Source organism: Saccoglossus kowalevskii, chromosome 6 (assembly GCF_978046115.1).
Source record: "Saccoglossus kowalevskii chromosome 6, keSacKowa6.1, whole genome shotgun sequence".
Classification (NCBI taxonomy): Eukaryota; Metazoa; Hemichordata; class Enteropneusta; family Harrimaniidae; genus Saccoglossus; species Saccoglossus kowalevskii.
The window spans coordinates 39,969,232-39,987,067 of record NC_140646.1 but is presented as its reverse complement, the minus strand read 5'-3'; the positions used below and the strand labels follow the sequence as shown (position 1 = coordinate 39,987,067).

The window sequence follows — 17,836 nt, the reverse complement described above, 5'->3', positions numbered from 1 at the left end:
TACATATATATGTAGTATCAAAGCAATCTGACTTACAGTTTTTAACAAGAAGTCGAAAATATCACTTTTTACCAAAAATATTCACCAAAATTAGAGAATTGAAGATATCACGAAATGAACAAATCTGAAAGGTCCACATGTAGTACCTATATATGTAGTATCAAAGCAATTGGACTTGCGGTTTTTAACAAGAAGTCGAAAATATCACTTTTTACCAAAAATGACAAAAATATTCACCAAAATTAGAGAATTGAAGATATCATTACAAAATGAACAAATCTGAGAGAGGTCCACATGTAGTACCTATATGTGTAATATCAAAGCAATTGCGGTTTTTAACAAGTCGAAAATATCACTTTTTACCAAAAATGACAAAAATATTCACCAAAATTAGAGAATTAAAGATATCATTACAAAATGAACAAATCTGAGAGAGGTCCACATGTAGTACCTATATATGCAATATCAAAGCAATTGCGGTTTTTAACAAGTCGAAAATATCACTTTTTACCAAAAATAACAAAAATATTCACCAAAATTAGAGAATTGAAGGTATCATTACAAAATGAACAAATCTGAGAGAGGTCCACATGTAGTACCTATATATGTAATATCAAAGCAATTGCACTTGCGGTTTTTAACAAGTCGAAAATTTCACTTTTTACCAAAAATGACAAAAATATTCACCAAAATTAGAGAATTGAAGATATCAAGATGAAATGAACAAACCTCAGAGAGGTCTACCCAAGGTACATATACACCAAGTATCAAAGCTTTCAGGCTTGTAGTTTTCAAGAAGAAGTCGAAAAAGTAAAACATCGACACGGACGACGGAGGACAATCACTCATATGATAAGCTCCGCTCGACAAAGTCGACAGCGGAGCTAATAAAGACTACATAGATCAGAGTGGCGTGATGATGCAATACTATTTGAGGGATAAGCAGCATTTTGTTTTTGTTTTCTATTACTGTGAAATACATAATTTTAGCTGGAATTAATTTTCGCTGAAAAGGCTTTTTGGGTGTTTTGTATGGAATTTATTTTTGCTGATTTTTGATGAGTTGAATGTGAAATATAGGAAAAAAAATAGTATATTCGCTGGATTTATTTTCACGGAATCAACCCTTCAACGAAAATAAATTCCAAATGAAAATAAAGTATTCTACAGTATCTCAGTTTTATGCATGTTTAATTGTTTATTACTGCACATACACCATCAACAAATGCTGAATAAAAACAAAACAAAATTTATTTCTTCATCATAGAATTGGGTACATGATTTTGTGGTTGGGAAAATAAGTGGAGAAGTCTTATGTCACTGGACTCTGTCATTCCATAAAATCAAGGACTTTGTAGCACTCCTTTGGAGAGCATTGCAGTTACGATACAGAAACGCATTTGGTTTGACACTTAAAGATTTCTTGAAATAACTGCATCTTGAGTTGTCTTCACTGCTGGATTCTAGCAGGCTGTCTAATAAGTTAGCAGCTACATTACAGGCATTGGGTGCTGGGTGGGAAGCTGACCAAATCTTCGTTTTATGATAATTCTGTGTCTTGAATATTGGTCATCTGGAGAGAATCGAGCTGTAATTTTAAAACAGAAAGATGCTGTGATTTTGTTCTGCATGAACTTGATGTCATCACGTAATGTTGCCATCATGTTAGTGGTGATATCTCTAAAAGCGCGGTGGTCGTCTCACAGCGTGTGTTGTGACACGACTACTCCTTTCAATAAAATGATTACCTAACATGTCCAACATAACTCCACTATTCTCTGAACAGCTTTACCCACATAGAGCAGATAGATATTACAATATCTTCTACCGCCCACCTGTGAGGAATCTAAATACATGTCATAACCTCTATGCAAAGACTATCAGCTGTCATATTTATACAACATACCAAGTTTATAAATACAAGAGGCAATATTTCTAGCTGGCTTTGAACTCAATTATGATTACAAAAAATACACTGCCAGAGAACCATGGAAATAATTGTGAGGAAATATGAATTTAATGATGTCAAAACGAAACATGAAAACAAATATCAATCAACTCTCAAAAATTATATGCAGTCATGGAAGGAAACAATTAAATATTTGTTGAAATAATAAAAATTAGGGAAATAAATTATTTAAAACAGATTTTGGAATGGAAAAATACCTTAATGAAGTAAAAGGCTACAAACATGATAAGAATTGTGAAAAAGTTTAGAATTAGTGACTGTAATTTGGAAATTGAATTGGGTAGAAGAAAACAACCATGCATAGAAGAATAGACTTTGTATATATAAAAAAAAAAATTCACTTCATCCTAGATTGTGAATCTTTGTTTAAAAATGCAACATCAAAACAAAAATATGAAATTGTAGCATGCATTGGCCAAATATTTAAAGCCATTCATGTAGTGCTATGGGCAAAACTATGGTGGTGTAGTTATTCAAATTCAGGGTGATAACTCATCTGCTAAACTAACAGTGCAGTATTTTATTTACCATCATTGTTGCATAACTTATTGACAAGACTTATATTCACAGGGGATTTTTACTTTTTCTTCTCTGTCTAACTTTCAGAATCAAAGAAAGCTTAGAAAGAACTTCCGTGTGCAGAGAGTATTGAAGACACATTAAAAATTAATTAAAAATTACTTGTACTTGAGATATTGATGGAATAGCTGAAAACTAATTATGTAAATCAGGTAACTGATATGACCAGATTTGAGTGTAAAACTAATAAGGCCTGCATAATGTAATATCTATGTACCAAGTTTCATGGAAATGTGATTAGAACAAAAAAACTATGAATTATTATTAGAGAATTAATATGAACAAATTTCAACCCAAAATTAATCGGGCCTGTCTATTGTTCTAGAGCATTTATGCACCAAATTGTATTCAAATGTAATGATCAGTAATTGAGATATCAGTGTTAATTAAATATTTTAATTAGATGATTACCGGGTAATAAGCATAAATATTTACCAAAAACTAATTTGGCCTCTGCATAGTCCTAGGTTCATTGAAATGTGATGATGAATACTCTATAAAAGTTTCATTAAAATCCAATTAGTGGTTCTTTATATATCAGTGGAACATTCATGGAAAAAAAATAACTAATTATGCAAATTAGGTAATTAATATCTACAATTATTTACCCTAAAACTAATCAGGTCTCTGCATAGTCCGAGAGGATCTATGTACACTGTAGCAAGTCTCATTGAAATATGATGATCAGTACTTGAGTTATCAGGCGAAAAGCTGAAAACTAATTATGCTAATAAGGTGATTATTATGCACAAATATTTACCCCAAAACTAATCAGGTCTCTGCACAGTTTTTAAGTAACTATGTACCAAGTGTCTTTGAAATTTGATGATTACTACATGTACTTGAAATATCAAAAGCTGAAAATTACTTATGCAAATTAGGTAATTATTATGTACTGATATTACACTAAAAACTATCAGGTCTGTGCAGTGTCCTATGATATCTATGTACCAAGTTTTATTGAAATGTGATGATAACTACTTGAAATATCGAAAGCTGAAAATTAATTAAGTATGCAAATTCGGTAATTAATATGTACTGATATTACCCTAAAAACTATCAGGTCTGTGCAGTGTCCTATGATATCTATGTACCAAGTTTTATTGAAATGTGATGATTAGTACTTGAGATATCAGTCGAAAAGCCAAAAATTGATTAATCATTATACAAATTAGGTAATTAATATTGCACAGATTTTTACCCAAAACTAATCAAATCTGCACATTAGTTCAGAGCATCTATGTGCCAAGTTTCATCAAAATCCAATGAGTGGTTCTTTAGATATCAGTGGAACAATCATGGAACAGCTAAAAAATCAGCTAATTATCATGCAAATTAGGTAATTAATATGCATTGATTTTCACCAAAACCTAATCAAATCTGCGCATTGGCCCAGAGCATCTATGCACTAAGTTACGTCAAAAATCAATGTATGGTTCTTGAGATATCAGTGGAACACACACACACACACACAGACTACCTACATGTAACTGCAAAGACTCCCTTTTTGTGCTTCGCACACGGGAGTCAAAAATCTGAACAGGTGTTCAAGCATGGAGGTACTGTAAAATATGTATTAGAATCCGCGGTTTCTATTAAAATGGTACGATAAAACAGAGGGGGATGCAGCTTTTCGGTAAACAAGTGTTGAAAAAAAACCAGGGCCGAAGGTTTGAAAGACAATTACAGCAATTCCAGGCACTGATTTGACGTAGTGCTAGATGTTGATAACTTACTACAATAGGTTACACACTTCGTTTTCACATTTACAGAAATTGTTACAAATAATGCAGACAACATGTCTGCAATTTGAAGCGCACCGGAAGAAAGCTTCGCCCATAAAAGTGGCGGTATATTAGTTTTGAATTTCTCCTCCAACAAACGATCGAGGCTGTCAACTTAGTTTCATCATGGAGGTAGAAATTACCTCCATGGTTTCATACTTCAATTTGTGTCGCATGTTATTTCAGTGAGAGGGGCGCATAACGTGGTGGCACTGTAAAAACCGTTAGTTACCCGTAGAGTTATTTTACAGAACCATCTAACCGACTGATCATGACAAAATTATTGATCAAAGTGCATTATTCCAACTATGGAAATATGTCCTATGAAGACTTCATCCAGTATATCAATAATGAAGGGAGGGTTGTTTTTGTCGAATTTCTCGTCCGTAAATGCGCGGTCGCAATGTTTTATAATATTCGACATAGTTTATAACGTAGTCAGTTTTTTAGTCGCGGATTGGTCCCTCTTACTCTTTCTTGGTAGGATACTCTCGGTGGTAACAAACTGTTTGACGATATTATAAACTGTCTGATTTGAAACACCATTTCGATCTCCAATCTCAGCAAATGACAGTCCACGAAAATACAAATCGACAACTCTTGTTTTCACTTCAACTGGTTTTTTGACTCCTTGCTTCTCCGTCGTGGTGTTTAAACAACTTGGACGAATGCCGATTTGTAGACACGCAATCAACACAATGACTGATCAAAAGTAATTACAAGATAGACGCGCCTCAAAGTCTAAGTGTATCTAACTTTGTAGCAAAAATAGAAAACATTATGGGCAATATCTGCCAATCATTCCTCTGATTTGCAGCCGATGTTTATATTTCTAGTAAGTTATCAACATCTAGCACTACTTCAACGTCAAATCAATGCCTGGAATTGCTGTAATTGATAACATGAAAATTTTGCTTGTTTGCTTGTAATGCGGAAACAAACCAAGATCACAAGCTTTTCAACCAGTGAGGCGACGAACTTTTGGTGATCGTGAATATGTTCAAATTGAACATTTACTTTGAATATTTTTAATAAATTTGGAATTGAATTGATAGAATTCTACTTGCATTATACACGCTTTGTTATTTATTTTAATTTATTCGTACAGATAACATGCAACAATGGTAGAATAAAATAAAACACCACAACTGCAGTCATTTTATTGTTTTGCATATGAATAGATTTCAATTACGGGGGTCAATACGAGCAATGAATAGGTTATTCGGTATAACCATAGACCTTAGTTTTCTGAGGTCTATGGTATAACAAACACTTCAATATAACGAACTAAATGGCTGTCTCCCGACGTGTTCGTTATAACGAGGTTACCGGTACAGTGTATTCAGAATATTCATACATGTATCTACATCAAACAATAGTGTAATATCAACCCACATGCTAGGTGAGGGCAGTGGAGGAAGTTGGTTCTCAGCAAATATTTTATCTGTGTAATTTGGGGGTTGAACACAAGGATATTTATATTGACATGTTTCCATTGATTAGAGCGGGCAACTTTCAGTACTCCAATATTTCATTTCTTTTACAAACGAACTGATACTAACATTCTTCAATGTTATCAAAGCCAGGACATCAATGCCCAACCAGTTAACCTTGGTACCCTTTTAAAATAAAGACATTCTTTAGTCACCACTAAAACTATGATTTGCTTTAGACCAGGTTTAATGAAGGAGTAAACTTGTTTTGACTGAATTCGGCCTTTAAAATAGATCAATACCTTGCTGGCATCACTCTTGGTTGAAGTAAGCTATAATAACAGCATGAAATAACTGCCAACAAGGCCGAAAGACACAACTTGGAAAGAGTTCCTTATAAGGCCACCACTCCTAACCTAACCCAACCCCACGGTTTAACACTCAGCCCCTAATGTAATTGTATAAGCCCCTCCAGATAACTATACGTGTCCTGGAGAGGGGAACTGAAGGACCAAAGTTAGGATTAGAGTACAGTCTTTGTTGAGTGACCGTGATTAAAGTTATGATTGAGGGGTTCTAGGGATCTCATACCGACATCTATGGATGTTTGGAATACGATACGGTTGCACTAGTACAGGCTCATAAAAATGTTAGAGAATAGGACAACTTATCGATAAATGTAGTCCCTATGTCTGGGTACTGGCCTTCCGCTGGCTACGCTCCTTTTCCCTGTGGAAAGAGTGACCAAGTCTGATGTCCAGGATAGCCTACAAGCACGTGCTCAACTTACCAGGATGTGCCGTCAAAGTTGGTTTGCCATTAGGTGCAAGTTTCTGCAAAAAAATGAGAAAATATTATACCTTCACTTTTACAAACATTATAAACCTTAAACTCGTCTGAAAGAATGCAGCTTACCTTCAAAGTGTATACACGTTTGCCATTATCGTCGAGATAATACATGAGATACATGACTAGTTTCAGTGAACACAGAAAGAAAAATGGCCGACGTGAACAACAAACACGGCGTGGTAGAATGCGCCATCGTCGGTCATTCGAATCAACTACGTTCGTTTTTTGTTGGTTGAGGTACACAGTTAATTTTGGACAAATAGAGGAGATGATGAATCGAAAGAACCACGGTTACTTCTAATAACCGTAAACGAATCCACTATAAATATGAGGTGTTATTACGCTGAATCTGTTCGTCGTGAAAATAGATTAAATAGATACATGTAGAATAAATAAACCAATACATAACATTTCTATAACTACAACACGAAATAATCTTGAGCGATACTCAGGCTCGTGGCTCAGGATTTAAAAGATTAGGGTATTATATAAATCATTATTATTATCTTTATTTATCCTAGAAGACTTGTTAGCACAAAAGAAAGCTAGTATTATCTGCCACAATAGACATAATATTTAAGTATTAAGTCGTCGGGCAGCGCATGTTTTGAATTGTATGTAAACTTATACAACTGAATAATAATAATAAGATTTCATATGAATAATGTTTGCACATGCTTAAAATGTAATAATAAAACAGAGAAAAAGGGGAAACGTTCATATAATATTTGACGATCAATGTATTAAGAAAAAAAGTACACCCAAGAACTTGCACAACTTTTAGTTTATTATAAACCATATCTCATCCATTCGTCCATCTTAATACACAATAGCAAATGGCGTGTTCTCACAAGCGTATACTACGTTATTTGATATTCAAAGATGTCAGCTTTCTTGTTTTGTGATTACGTATACCTACCTTGTTTATTCCCAGGCTACTGTTAAAAGACGCCTCAGCGTGCTTGCCGTAGTCATCTTGACAAACATATTTAAAGGGCAAAACAAATCAAAACAAATGTCGCACAGGCGCAGTGCGACAACTGCCGTCCTTTAACGAAGCGTGAACTCCACGCTTCTGTTTTTCTTGAGACAAAACTCTAAGATTTGTATGCAGACCCAACCATTTCTATTGAATGTCTATACTCAGGTATTATTCCTCAATATATTGTGATCCAATAATGGGTATTCATGAATATTCATAAATAGAATCCATATACTAGTATCATAATTAATGATATGTAAAAGGCATTTGTTTTAATCGTTTGGACATCGATGGTGGCGCCATCATGTGTCTGATCAACTTGGCAAAAATACCACGAATTGTAAAATACGGAGTGTAGAATTATTGGTCGAAATTACGAAAACGGTCACAAAGCTGATAAGACTAATTAGCATAGATACATAGTGGTAGTTCAGTAATAGACTTCAGTTTTGTAATTAATTCAATATAACCAAACATTTCGAGTAATTGAACACATCAGTAGTTATCGCAACTACCAACTACTGATATTAATTCCAGCTTTAAACACAATAGTTGACGAATAAATACCAAAGCATCATTGTGTCAACACAGGTGGCGCTATTCAGCACAGACGTTTGCGGCGATCTGCGTGTCAATGCCAAAGCATTACGTGATAATCGACAACTTGTTTTACAACTACATTTTCAATATGTTTCCCCTTCGCTGTCGGTTTATTTCAGTTTGAGTATGCTGCCCCCAACGATACGATTTTATCCAGCACTTCCATATCAATTGAAGAAAACTGAGGGAAGTGTGTGATTTATACCTCATAAATGACATCTCAAACATTTACTCAAATATATTCATTAACGAGCTGATATGTAAATTAAATTAATCAAAATTGTTCATAGCATTTCATGTTCTACATAGCCAATGCTCCATATACCTTCTCCCAGGGATTCCACTCGTTTCAAGCATGCAATTTATTTACAAGAACAATCTACGTCAGTGTCTAATTTTAGCCCAAATATTACTCATCCATTTTTACCTATCCTCCGAAACCCCACTTAGCAAACAAGTTATGTATTCGAGACAACAATGCCCATACTCAATTGGTTGAACAAATAATCCATAATATAGGACCCCCTGTATTGCATTATCGCGTTATCACTTTTACCCACGTCAATACTGGTAGACATTTTAGTCATTGTTTACTTTTCTCTGAGTTCCCTCCAAACCAGCACTCAGGAAACAACTTCTGAATTATCTTACTTGTCACACCAATGCACACATCGGTATATGTAATAGTGGGCAATATAGTAGTACACATCATATGTATAAACATCCAAGGTAAAAATAAAAATCTTTTACCTCCATGGTATAAGTAATCGGTTCAACACAGAAAACAAGAGTTAATACATGTATAATATGCAATGCAAAGCATGCTGGGAAATTCAAAGGTCTCTGTTGTCACTATTTTCACCACATGTTTTTTTTTTCTTTTCAAAAACGCAATCTTATTCCATCCAACTCCTAAATGACCAATAAACACAACAAAATGAATATATATGTAGTCAGTTCCTTCTTTACATTTCTGTCAATGCATTACTGTGATATTCATTATTTTGTTTTTCAACAGCGTTTTGTACATCTAATTACAATTTAACGGGTGTAGCATTATATTGCTGTTATCTAATCAGCGTCAAGGCTGCTTTCGTCACATAGTTCCCGGAGTTCAATGTCTTTCACACTCCGCACGGTACTTCATGGAGAATGTACAGCATGTTTGTCGGGAGTTGGTTTGGTCGACTCGGAGAATTGTTAATCTTTAATCAATCTGATTAAAATAATCCTAGTTTGGGCTTAATTTTTTGTCTATTTTTTTTGTTTGTTTTCAATATGTTTTTAATTATTTATTTGTACCATACACATGCTTTTACTTGAATTTATTATTTATTCGCTGCTGGTAGTTTTGGCAATCGCGAAAGCCCACATATGCATATGTGATACAAAATAAAATGTACGTAATTAAATTCACGCCGTATTATTAATCAGATTACTCTGTAATAAGCAAAAGAAGAGTTCTATACATACAATATTCACCATAACTATCGGACGAGACTTAACCAGTATATACACCTTTCCGCTGTACATATAGCCGTTATATATATATATATTATATATATATATATATTTAGTCTGTTACCAGCAAAACAATGATCACACACAATTTACAGCTATATATATAAATAGTTATTAAGTTGTAGAATTCTGAAATTCAGAAATATTTTTCATAAGTGAAAAATGAGAAATGTGCAGGCAATTATTACCGGTTCAGTATACAACAAACAATAAATTACACCTTTATTAAAGAATACAGCTTTTGTGGGACAAAAAGACTATCATGTCGGATTGTTAAACGAATCTTTCAACTGAAACGAAGATGTCACTGTTGTTGGAAACGGCTCATTAGATTCTCAAAATATGGCTTGTGAACCGATCTTTGTTTTGCTAACCCATTTTTGGAAACCCATCAAACTGCGAAATAAGGCACTCAAATCACTGTTGTAGGGGAGAGGAGGTCGCCCAATAGTACATGTGATTACCCACAATTGTATGTGATTAAACGTTTATTGGTTGGTAAATGTTGGTAAATGTCATTAGTAAACAACCATCTATAGATATGCTCAGACATTCAGAGTCTGTAAACATATATTTTTTAACTTTTTTTTCTTGGCTGGCTTTCTCCAAACTGACGAACAGTTTGATTTTTTTGCTACACTAGTAGCAACACTACCCAGAGGATTCTTCTCGCAATGACAGTAAAATATAATGGTCAAGTTTCATCCACAGTTGTGATTATTTTACGTATAAGACTGTTACTGATCACAGATTATTTGCAATTAGCGAAACTGATTGATATTTTTTTTTTGCAAATTGGTTATATGCACGTAAACAATCTATTTATCAAATTCCTGTAATATATGTTTATAATCTCCACCCTAAATATGTCAGTTGTTGATTCTAAACAATAGAGCAACGGCGTGTGAACCGAATGTGCAAACAAGAAGTCGCCATAGTAACACAGTGACAGAGGGGGAGCAGAGGGTGCGCGCCCTCAAAGTCTGTCGTTACTCATACACATATATCCCACAATACAATGCTGCAATGACTAGATTGTAAAAGTACGTCCCCCAAACTGAACATACATGTATTGCACCTGCCGTTGAGAATATCATGGGTATAGGACCCTTGTTTCGCTGATTACAATTACATTGTCAGTATATGTACCATTTTCGCTCTGATTAAAAACAATATATGACATACGATTGAAAATGAATGTATTTCCAGGATATAGTAAATATCGATTTGTTTCGTTTCTTCGAATACAAATAAGCCACAGATTGACCACAGATAATGTAACAAAATATATTATTTAGTGTCAAATAAAATATACTATACTATACTACTATAATAAACACATAGGCAAGCAAGGTCACTTGTTAATATCATAATAATCCACGTGACTACCACTCTTGAAAGAGTCCTCTTCAAGAAGAGCTATTAAGGTTTTCATGGTCTGATCGACGGTCAGTAATGCGCCATTAGTCTCCAGATCCGCATAAACCTTTTGCATCTCCGGATCCCCCAAGTTTTCTCGTAAGTCGCGCTGCATGTCGGTGTCAATCGGCCCGGGGGAATAGCTCACAACGCGGACATCTGGTTCCTCTGCAGCCAGAACTTGAAATAACATATCCCTGGCAGCTCTAGACGAGCAGTAAAGCGAGGAGTACTTAAACGGCTGTATGGCACATAATGATGTAATGTTTACCACCGTGCGTCGCAACTTGTCTCTCTTGGGGAAATTCGTTAAGAACTGCGAGGTGACACAAATTGCCGTTGTGACGTTCAGTCCGTAATAATTCTGCAGTTCGAACGGGTCACCAAATTCACGTAGTTTGCTGGAAACATCCCCCAGAGACCCAGCGTTATTAATTAATATAGCATGTTGGAATGTCTCTGGTTCAATGTCAGTGAACATGGGTTGGATATGTGACGAAATTGACATCATAACCCCAAGGTCACATACTAGAATACGAACATCGACTTCTCCCCCACGCCGACAAGTTATCAAACGTTTCGTTTCCAGCAATCCAGCCTCCGACCGTGCAACTAGGACCATAACACTGTTATCACCTACTTTGTCACCCAATGAAGTGGCTATACCACGTCCTATTCCTTTGCTTGCGCCGGTTATAAGGCAAAACGTACGGACGTTGAAGACATCAGGCATACTGGCCGCCATGTTTGCAACACGTGATTGAATACGGATAATTATACAATGAGATTTTATTGCACGGATTATTTCTATAATGTGCTGGTAATTCGTCCTGTATTCTGTCTTTTAATTCAATGTATCCATTTTTGCATGCTACAATTCATAATTTTAATAAATTGTGATATTAATGTTTGTTGTTACAAGAATATTTAAGTATTTGACAATTTTTCAAAGACACTCTCTTTCTTCTTTAAAGAAACAGCAGTTATATATTTTTTTTAATTAGCTGGTTCTCGAAATAAAAACTACTAGTATTATAAACTGCTCCTCATCTTTAATACATGTATTATTTGTTTTATATTTTTGACAAAATCTATATTTAACCTGTATTTACATATGAAAATTTGTGCTTACAACTCTTTCTAGGGGATTTGGATTATAACACGATCTAAATCCAAGTGCTTCGTCAAGTGCTAGAAACTTAGGTGTCTTGTTTGATTCGCAGCTATCTATGGAAACACACATTTCTACTATTTGTAGATCTGGATATTCCCATCTAAGAAATATTAATCGTATTCGTAAATCATTATCCCAATCTGATACTGAAAAGTTGGTACATGCTTTCATATCTTCTCGCTTAGACAGCTGTAATTCATTATTGTCTGGTCTCCCTGTAACTAAGATAAAACCTCTTATTCGTGTACAAAATGCAGCAGCCCGCCTTGTCACTCGTGCTCGAAAATATGACCACATTACAGACATTTTTATTAAACTTCATTGGTTACCAGTTGTACAAAGAATCAATTTCAAATTACTTTTACTAGTGTATAAATCTTTGTATGGTTTTGCCCCAAATTATCTATGTGAATTAATCGAATTTTATGTACCGAGTCGTAGTTTAAGATCTGAATCGAAGTTTCTTATTAAAACTCGTCAGATGTGTAGTAAAAAGTCCAAGGTGTTATACAAAGACCGTGCTTTTGAAAATTTAGGTCCTAAACTTTTTAATGAATTACCTCTGTCTGTTCGTTCTAGTCCTTCAGTAGACATTTTTAAATCCAGACTGAAAACGCACTTATTTAAATGTGCTTTTAATATTTGACTGATTGTTTATTGTATCAGCGCCTTTGATCTTCATATGTTGGAATTGTTGCGCTTAATTAAATAGAGTTATTATTATTAATAAATGGTAATTTTTATGAAATCATTAAATCCACGAACAGTAACATAAACTACAAGGTCAAGATGTCAAATGGTTTAACTCGGGGGTTTTCAGTCCACATGTAGTGTGAAACAGGGTTGTAATATCTCACCCACATTTTTTAACATATTCATCAATGATCTTCCAGGTCATTTTGGTAAAAGTGGTGATACACCAATCATGATTGGTGATAAACCCTTAAACTCTATTTTATATGCAGACGATCCTGTTTTGTTTTCACAGACTGCAGAGGGTTCACAAAATTGTCTGAATAAATTAGCAGACTATTGTAAAACCTGGAATCTTGATGTGAATGTTAAGAAAACCAAAGTGATGATATTCAACACAAGTAACAGAGTACTGAAAAAACAAATTTTTATTATAGATGGTAAAAACATACCAGTCAAGTTCTGTTATTTGGGTATGATATTCAATCCGAATGGAAAATTTAATACAAACCATTGTATGCTAAAAAATAAATCAATGAAGGCATTATTTGCCATAAGACAAACTATACCGAGTCGTAAAATGATTTCAACTTCATTGTGTTTAAAATTACTTGGGCGGGTGAACTTACAAATTACACAAATAACCTAGAGCAAGTTTGTAATAATTATTATCGTTTTATTCTTGGTGTTAGTAAATTTACACCATCAGTTGGTATAAGGGATGAACTAGGTAGATTACCAGTAAGAATAAATGCAATGGTTTCAAAGGTTAAATACTGGCACAGAATAAATTTGCTTCCTGAAAATCACATATTAAAATGTGCATTAAAGGAAATACAAAATAATTTTTGGCGAAAAAAAAAATGTCTAAAATAAAGGAAACTTACAAGATCAACAATATTAATCAACTAACCACAGTCACTCTACTAGTAGAGTGACTGTGAACTAACCAATGTTGTAAAAATTTGCTATTTTGTAAAAGTTAAATATGTAACTGTGGTCTAGAAGAACCTTGCTGCTGTTTAATAAATTTTTCAAAGATTTTCTAATTTTTCTTTTGTTGAATTTCAGTGTATTTTAATTTTAGTGTTTTAGTGTGTCTTATTTTATTTGTCTTTTGTAATCATTTGTTACCTTACTAAACCCACAGATGGTTAGGTTGCGTAATAAAGTTATTATTATTATTATTATTATTATTATTATATGGGGCCGCCATTGGGATAATATTAAGCCAACCGATAACAAAATTCGGCCGAATTCGGCGTTTTTGTGTGGAAAAATCCCTTGCATACGAACACCTAATTACACGAAGAACATAGAACACTTTCCTGGGGTATTTGAAACCGAAATTGTCATCTGACTGTAAGGCCGTCGCTGATTGGCTGCTGAGCTGGAATGACAATTTTCAAACATACAGCTTTGATCTATATGATTCATTTATAATAAATAACTACTGTTCGTGTGTAACACAAAATGGATGCTTACAGAAATGTATAGAAATTGTGGTTACAATAATTTCCCAGCTGTGTACAACAACCACAGTTGGTATGAACATCACACATAGTAGGTTGTTATGACGCATTGTTTTGCCCGGAAACAGGAACGTATGGTTTGACCTTTATGCGTTCATGTGGATGACTTACGTTTCTAGCTGTATCTAGGACATGCTAATTTTGTGCTAAAAGATCATCTTTTCAAAACAAACAATTTTGCAATACTAGAATCCTATCTTGATCGTGTATGTATGGGTTTCGTTCAAACGTAATATATAACGGTACATTTGACATTATGTTACCTTCATGTCATGTTCGACAACAAATCCATGGTGGAATAATAGTTAGGTTATATTGTCTATGATTAGGCAAAAACAAAACAGAAAACTTGTGCTTCCAGAAAAAAGCTAAAAAAAGAGTGAAGGGTAGGTAGATTTGTTTGCTAAACCTATTTGCAACGTATAAGATTTTATGTATAAAGACGTAATATCTTGCCATGACGAAATCAACTAACATAAACAATATAGCCATCCTAGATGATCAAATGATCTCATAAACGTTATTGAAGAAATTGGTAACTTGGCTCATTGATTAAAACAAATTTGCATGACATGAAATTTAAACTTTGTGAAAATTTGAGGAGGTAGCGTTACAAGAAATGCCGATTGTTCTTCTTTGGTCAAACATGTATTACAGAATTTTGTATAGAATGGCGTGTGGGATGTTTTGTGTTGCAGAAAAAATTCTGTAGGGACCATGTACAATGCATAAAGCAGATGTGGATTGTACTTGAAATATTTTCCTATTGTGGTCAATTCACCATTGCTCCCATGCACAAAGGGATTTAGCATTATAATGCGAAAATCATAACTAAACATTATGAAAACTAAAAGTTACGACCAAAAAGTGTTAAAGACGTGCAGGGAAAGAAAATAACATTAAACTTGAATGAAATAACATACAAATAATTGACCGAATTGATGTCCAAAACAGTCGGCAGCAAAGAACATGGTGTTTCGTCACCAAAGACTCGCACTTACTTTCATGTTTTAGGTTACAATACTCGTTATTGTAAATATCAAGAATACTTATTAATAGTAAGCATAAGTAATGAAGACTATAATTATACAATTCATAATTGTTTAAAATTATAAAAGAGCGAACTACAATTACAGATTTTGTTTTGTTTAGGTTATGCTCAATGATAGTCACGTAAATGGCAACGCAATAGCAACATTTACATATATCGAGTTAAAACTCGAGTTGAGGTTTTCATAAAATAACATTCACACTAATTACTTCAATAGAAAAATTTTTTTAAAACTATATATTTAAGAAAGCTTATAATTTACACTAATTAAATCGATGTTACAGTTAAATGCAAATTGCATTTGGTGACGTGACCGCTAAGTATATTCCACTTTTTTTTAAATGTTTAAATTTCTAAACATTATTCATTTTCGCTATAATATATTGTGTTTACATTCAGATTGGGAATCATTAGAATACACAAGTTTAACAAACATCCCTGACAATTTCAGCTACACCAGCGATTTTTCTGTTCAAGATTTTCAATGTTACTTGTCTGATGTAGACATCAGGTCCTGAACTTTTCCCGCAAATTGAAATAACATCTATTCCTGGTAACTCTTGACGGGTAGTAGCGGGAGGTGTACTTAAACATACAAGCTGAACATGGTGATATGATGCTTACCGTGACAACTTGTCTATTAAGAACAGTATGCAATTATGCAAATTGCTAATGTAACGTTCAGTCCATAATAATTCTGTAGTTTGGCTGACTAACCAAATTTTTCTAACATGCGTGAAACATTCCCTAACAAAGACCTAGCATTCTTCATTAATAATAATAACTTTAATAACTTTATTACACTACTAAAAAACCTTCAGAGGGTTTTTGTATGGTAAGGAACATAAATACATACAATACATAAGAGATAAAAAAATAAAATGTTAGTAAAATAAAATAAATTAATTACTTTCTGTGGTTTTAAAAATTGTGCTCTTTAAGTATTTTGCTAAAGCTATATTATTCTCCATAATCTTTTTAAATATGGAATTCACATCCATTGTGTAAATATTTATTGAACACTCATCAAACAGTTTTTTTCTTTGTTCTATATAGCCAGTACAAAATAGCAGGAAATGTTTTTCATCTCCTAATGCTTTAGTGTTACATTTATTACAGTGTCTATTTTCTAATTCTATTTTGGGCTTTGTTCTTCTACCTAATTCTATTTCTAAGTTGTGGTCACTCAGACGGAATTTTGAAAGCATTTTCCTGAGACTGAAATTTGAAATGTTTTGCAAATAATTTTCCATATTATAGCTTACTTTGAATAGTTTGTATGTTCTCAGTTTTGTTCCCCTATTTTCATTGGTTTCACTGAAATTTAGTTTTTCTCTCCATCTTTGAATATAAAACTCAGATAGTCTGAGTTTTACTTTTTTTAGTATTTGATTCCAATTTTCCATATTGTGATCATTTTTTATTTTAATTAGATCATGTCCCAGTGTAGCATTAATAGTCCTTACCCAGTTTGAATTAATTTTTATCATTTCATCCAGGGCTAATTTTAAAATGTGATTATCTGGCAGACTATATAGTCTATGGCAGTATTTAATTTGAGCCAAATTAATTTTTAATTTTACTGGTAACCTACCAAGTTCTGCTTTCAAACCACTAATTGGCGTCATTTTACTCACTCCTAGGATAAACCTGTAAAAATGACTGCAAACTTGCTCTAAACTGTTACTGTCAGTTGTGATTTCATTGGCCCAGATTTCTGCACCATACATGAGTATAGGTGAAATTAATTGGTCGAAAATTTTCAAACTAAGTGCTGGTGAAATTATTTTGTGGTTTAAGACTGTTTGTCTGATGCTGAAAAGAGCCTTCAATGATTTATTTTTTAACATAGATAAGTTTGTTTTAAATTTCCCATTTGGAGTAAATATTGCCCCTAAATAGCAAAACTCGCTAACAGCTGTTATGTCTTGGTTGTTGATTTTAAAATTCATGTTTTTAATCAGTCTGTTGCTGCAATTAAATACCATGACTTTAGTTTTCTTTACGTTTACTTCTAAATTCCAATTTATACAATAGTCATTTAATTTGTTCAGACAGCTTTGTAGGCCGTCTTCCGTTTCTGAAATAAGTGCAAGGTCATCTGCATATTGGATGCAATTTATAGGTTTCTCGCCCATTAGAACTGGTTTATCAATTTGATCCCCAAATAATTCTGGCAGATCGTTCAGAAAAATGTTAAATAAAGTTGGTGATAAATTGCAGCCTTGCTTAACTCCACAGGTAGACTGA

General features: G+C 33.7%; 2 protein-coding genes across 2 annotated transcripts; both read right to left on the bottom strand.

The window, feature by feature from the left end:
- Positions 1–1,233: 1,233 nt before the first annotated feature.
- Positions 1,234–6,824, bottom strand: LOC144346363 (H/ACA ribonucleoprotein complex subunit 3-like). Its single transcript, XM_078007152.2, has 3 exons — positions 6,681–6,824; positions 6,556–6,598; positions 1,234–1,588 (listed from the first exon to the last, which is right to left on the bottom strand). The coding sequence occupies exons 1-3, from the start codon at positions 6,732–6,734 to the stop codon at positions 1,491–1,493; spliced, it is 195 nt and encodes a 64-aa protein (XP_077863278.1). The 5' UTR covers positions 6,735–6,824; the 3' UTR covers positions 1,234–1,490.
- Positions 6,825–10,899: 4,075 nt separating this feature from the next.
- LOC100369549 (sepiapterin reductase-like) lies at positions 10,900–11,900 on the bottom strand. Its single transcript, XM_002730575.3, has one exon. It carries the CDS (start codon positions 11,879–11,881, stop codon positions 11,072–11,074), a length of 810 nt encoding a protein of 269 aa, XP_002730621.1. The 5' UTR covers positions 11,882–11,900; the 3' UTR covers positions 10,900–11,071.
- Between the last annotated feature and the right edge of the window lie 5,936 nt (positions 11,901–17,836).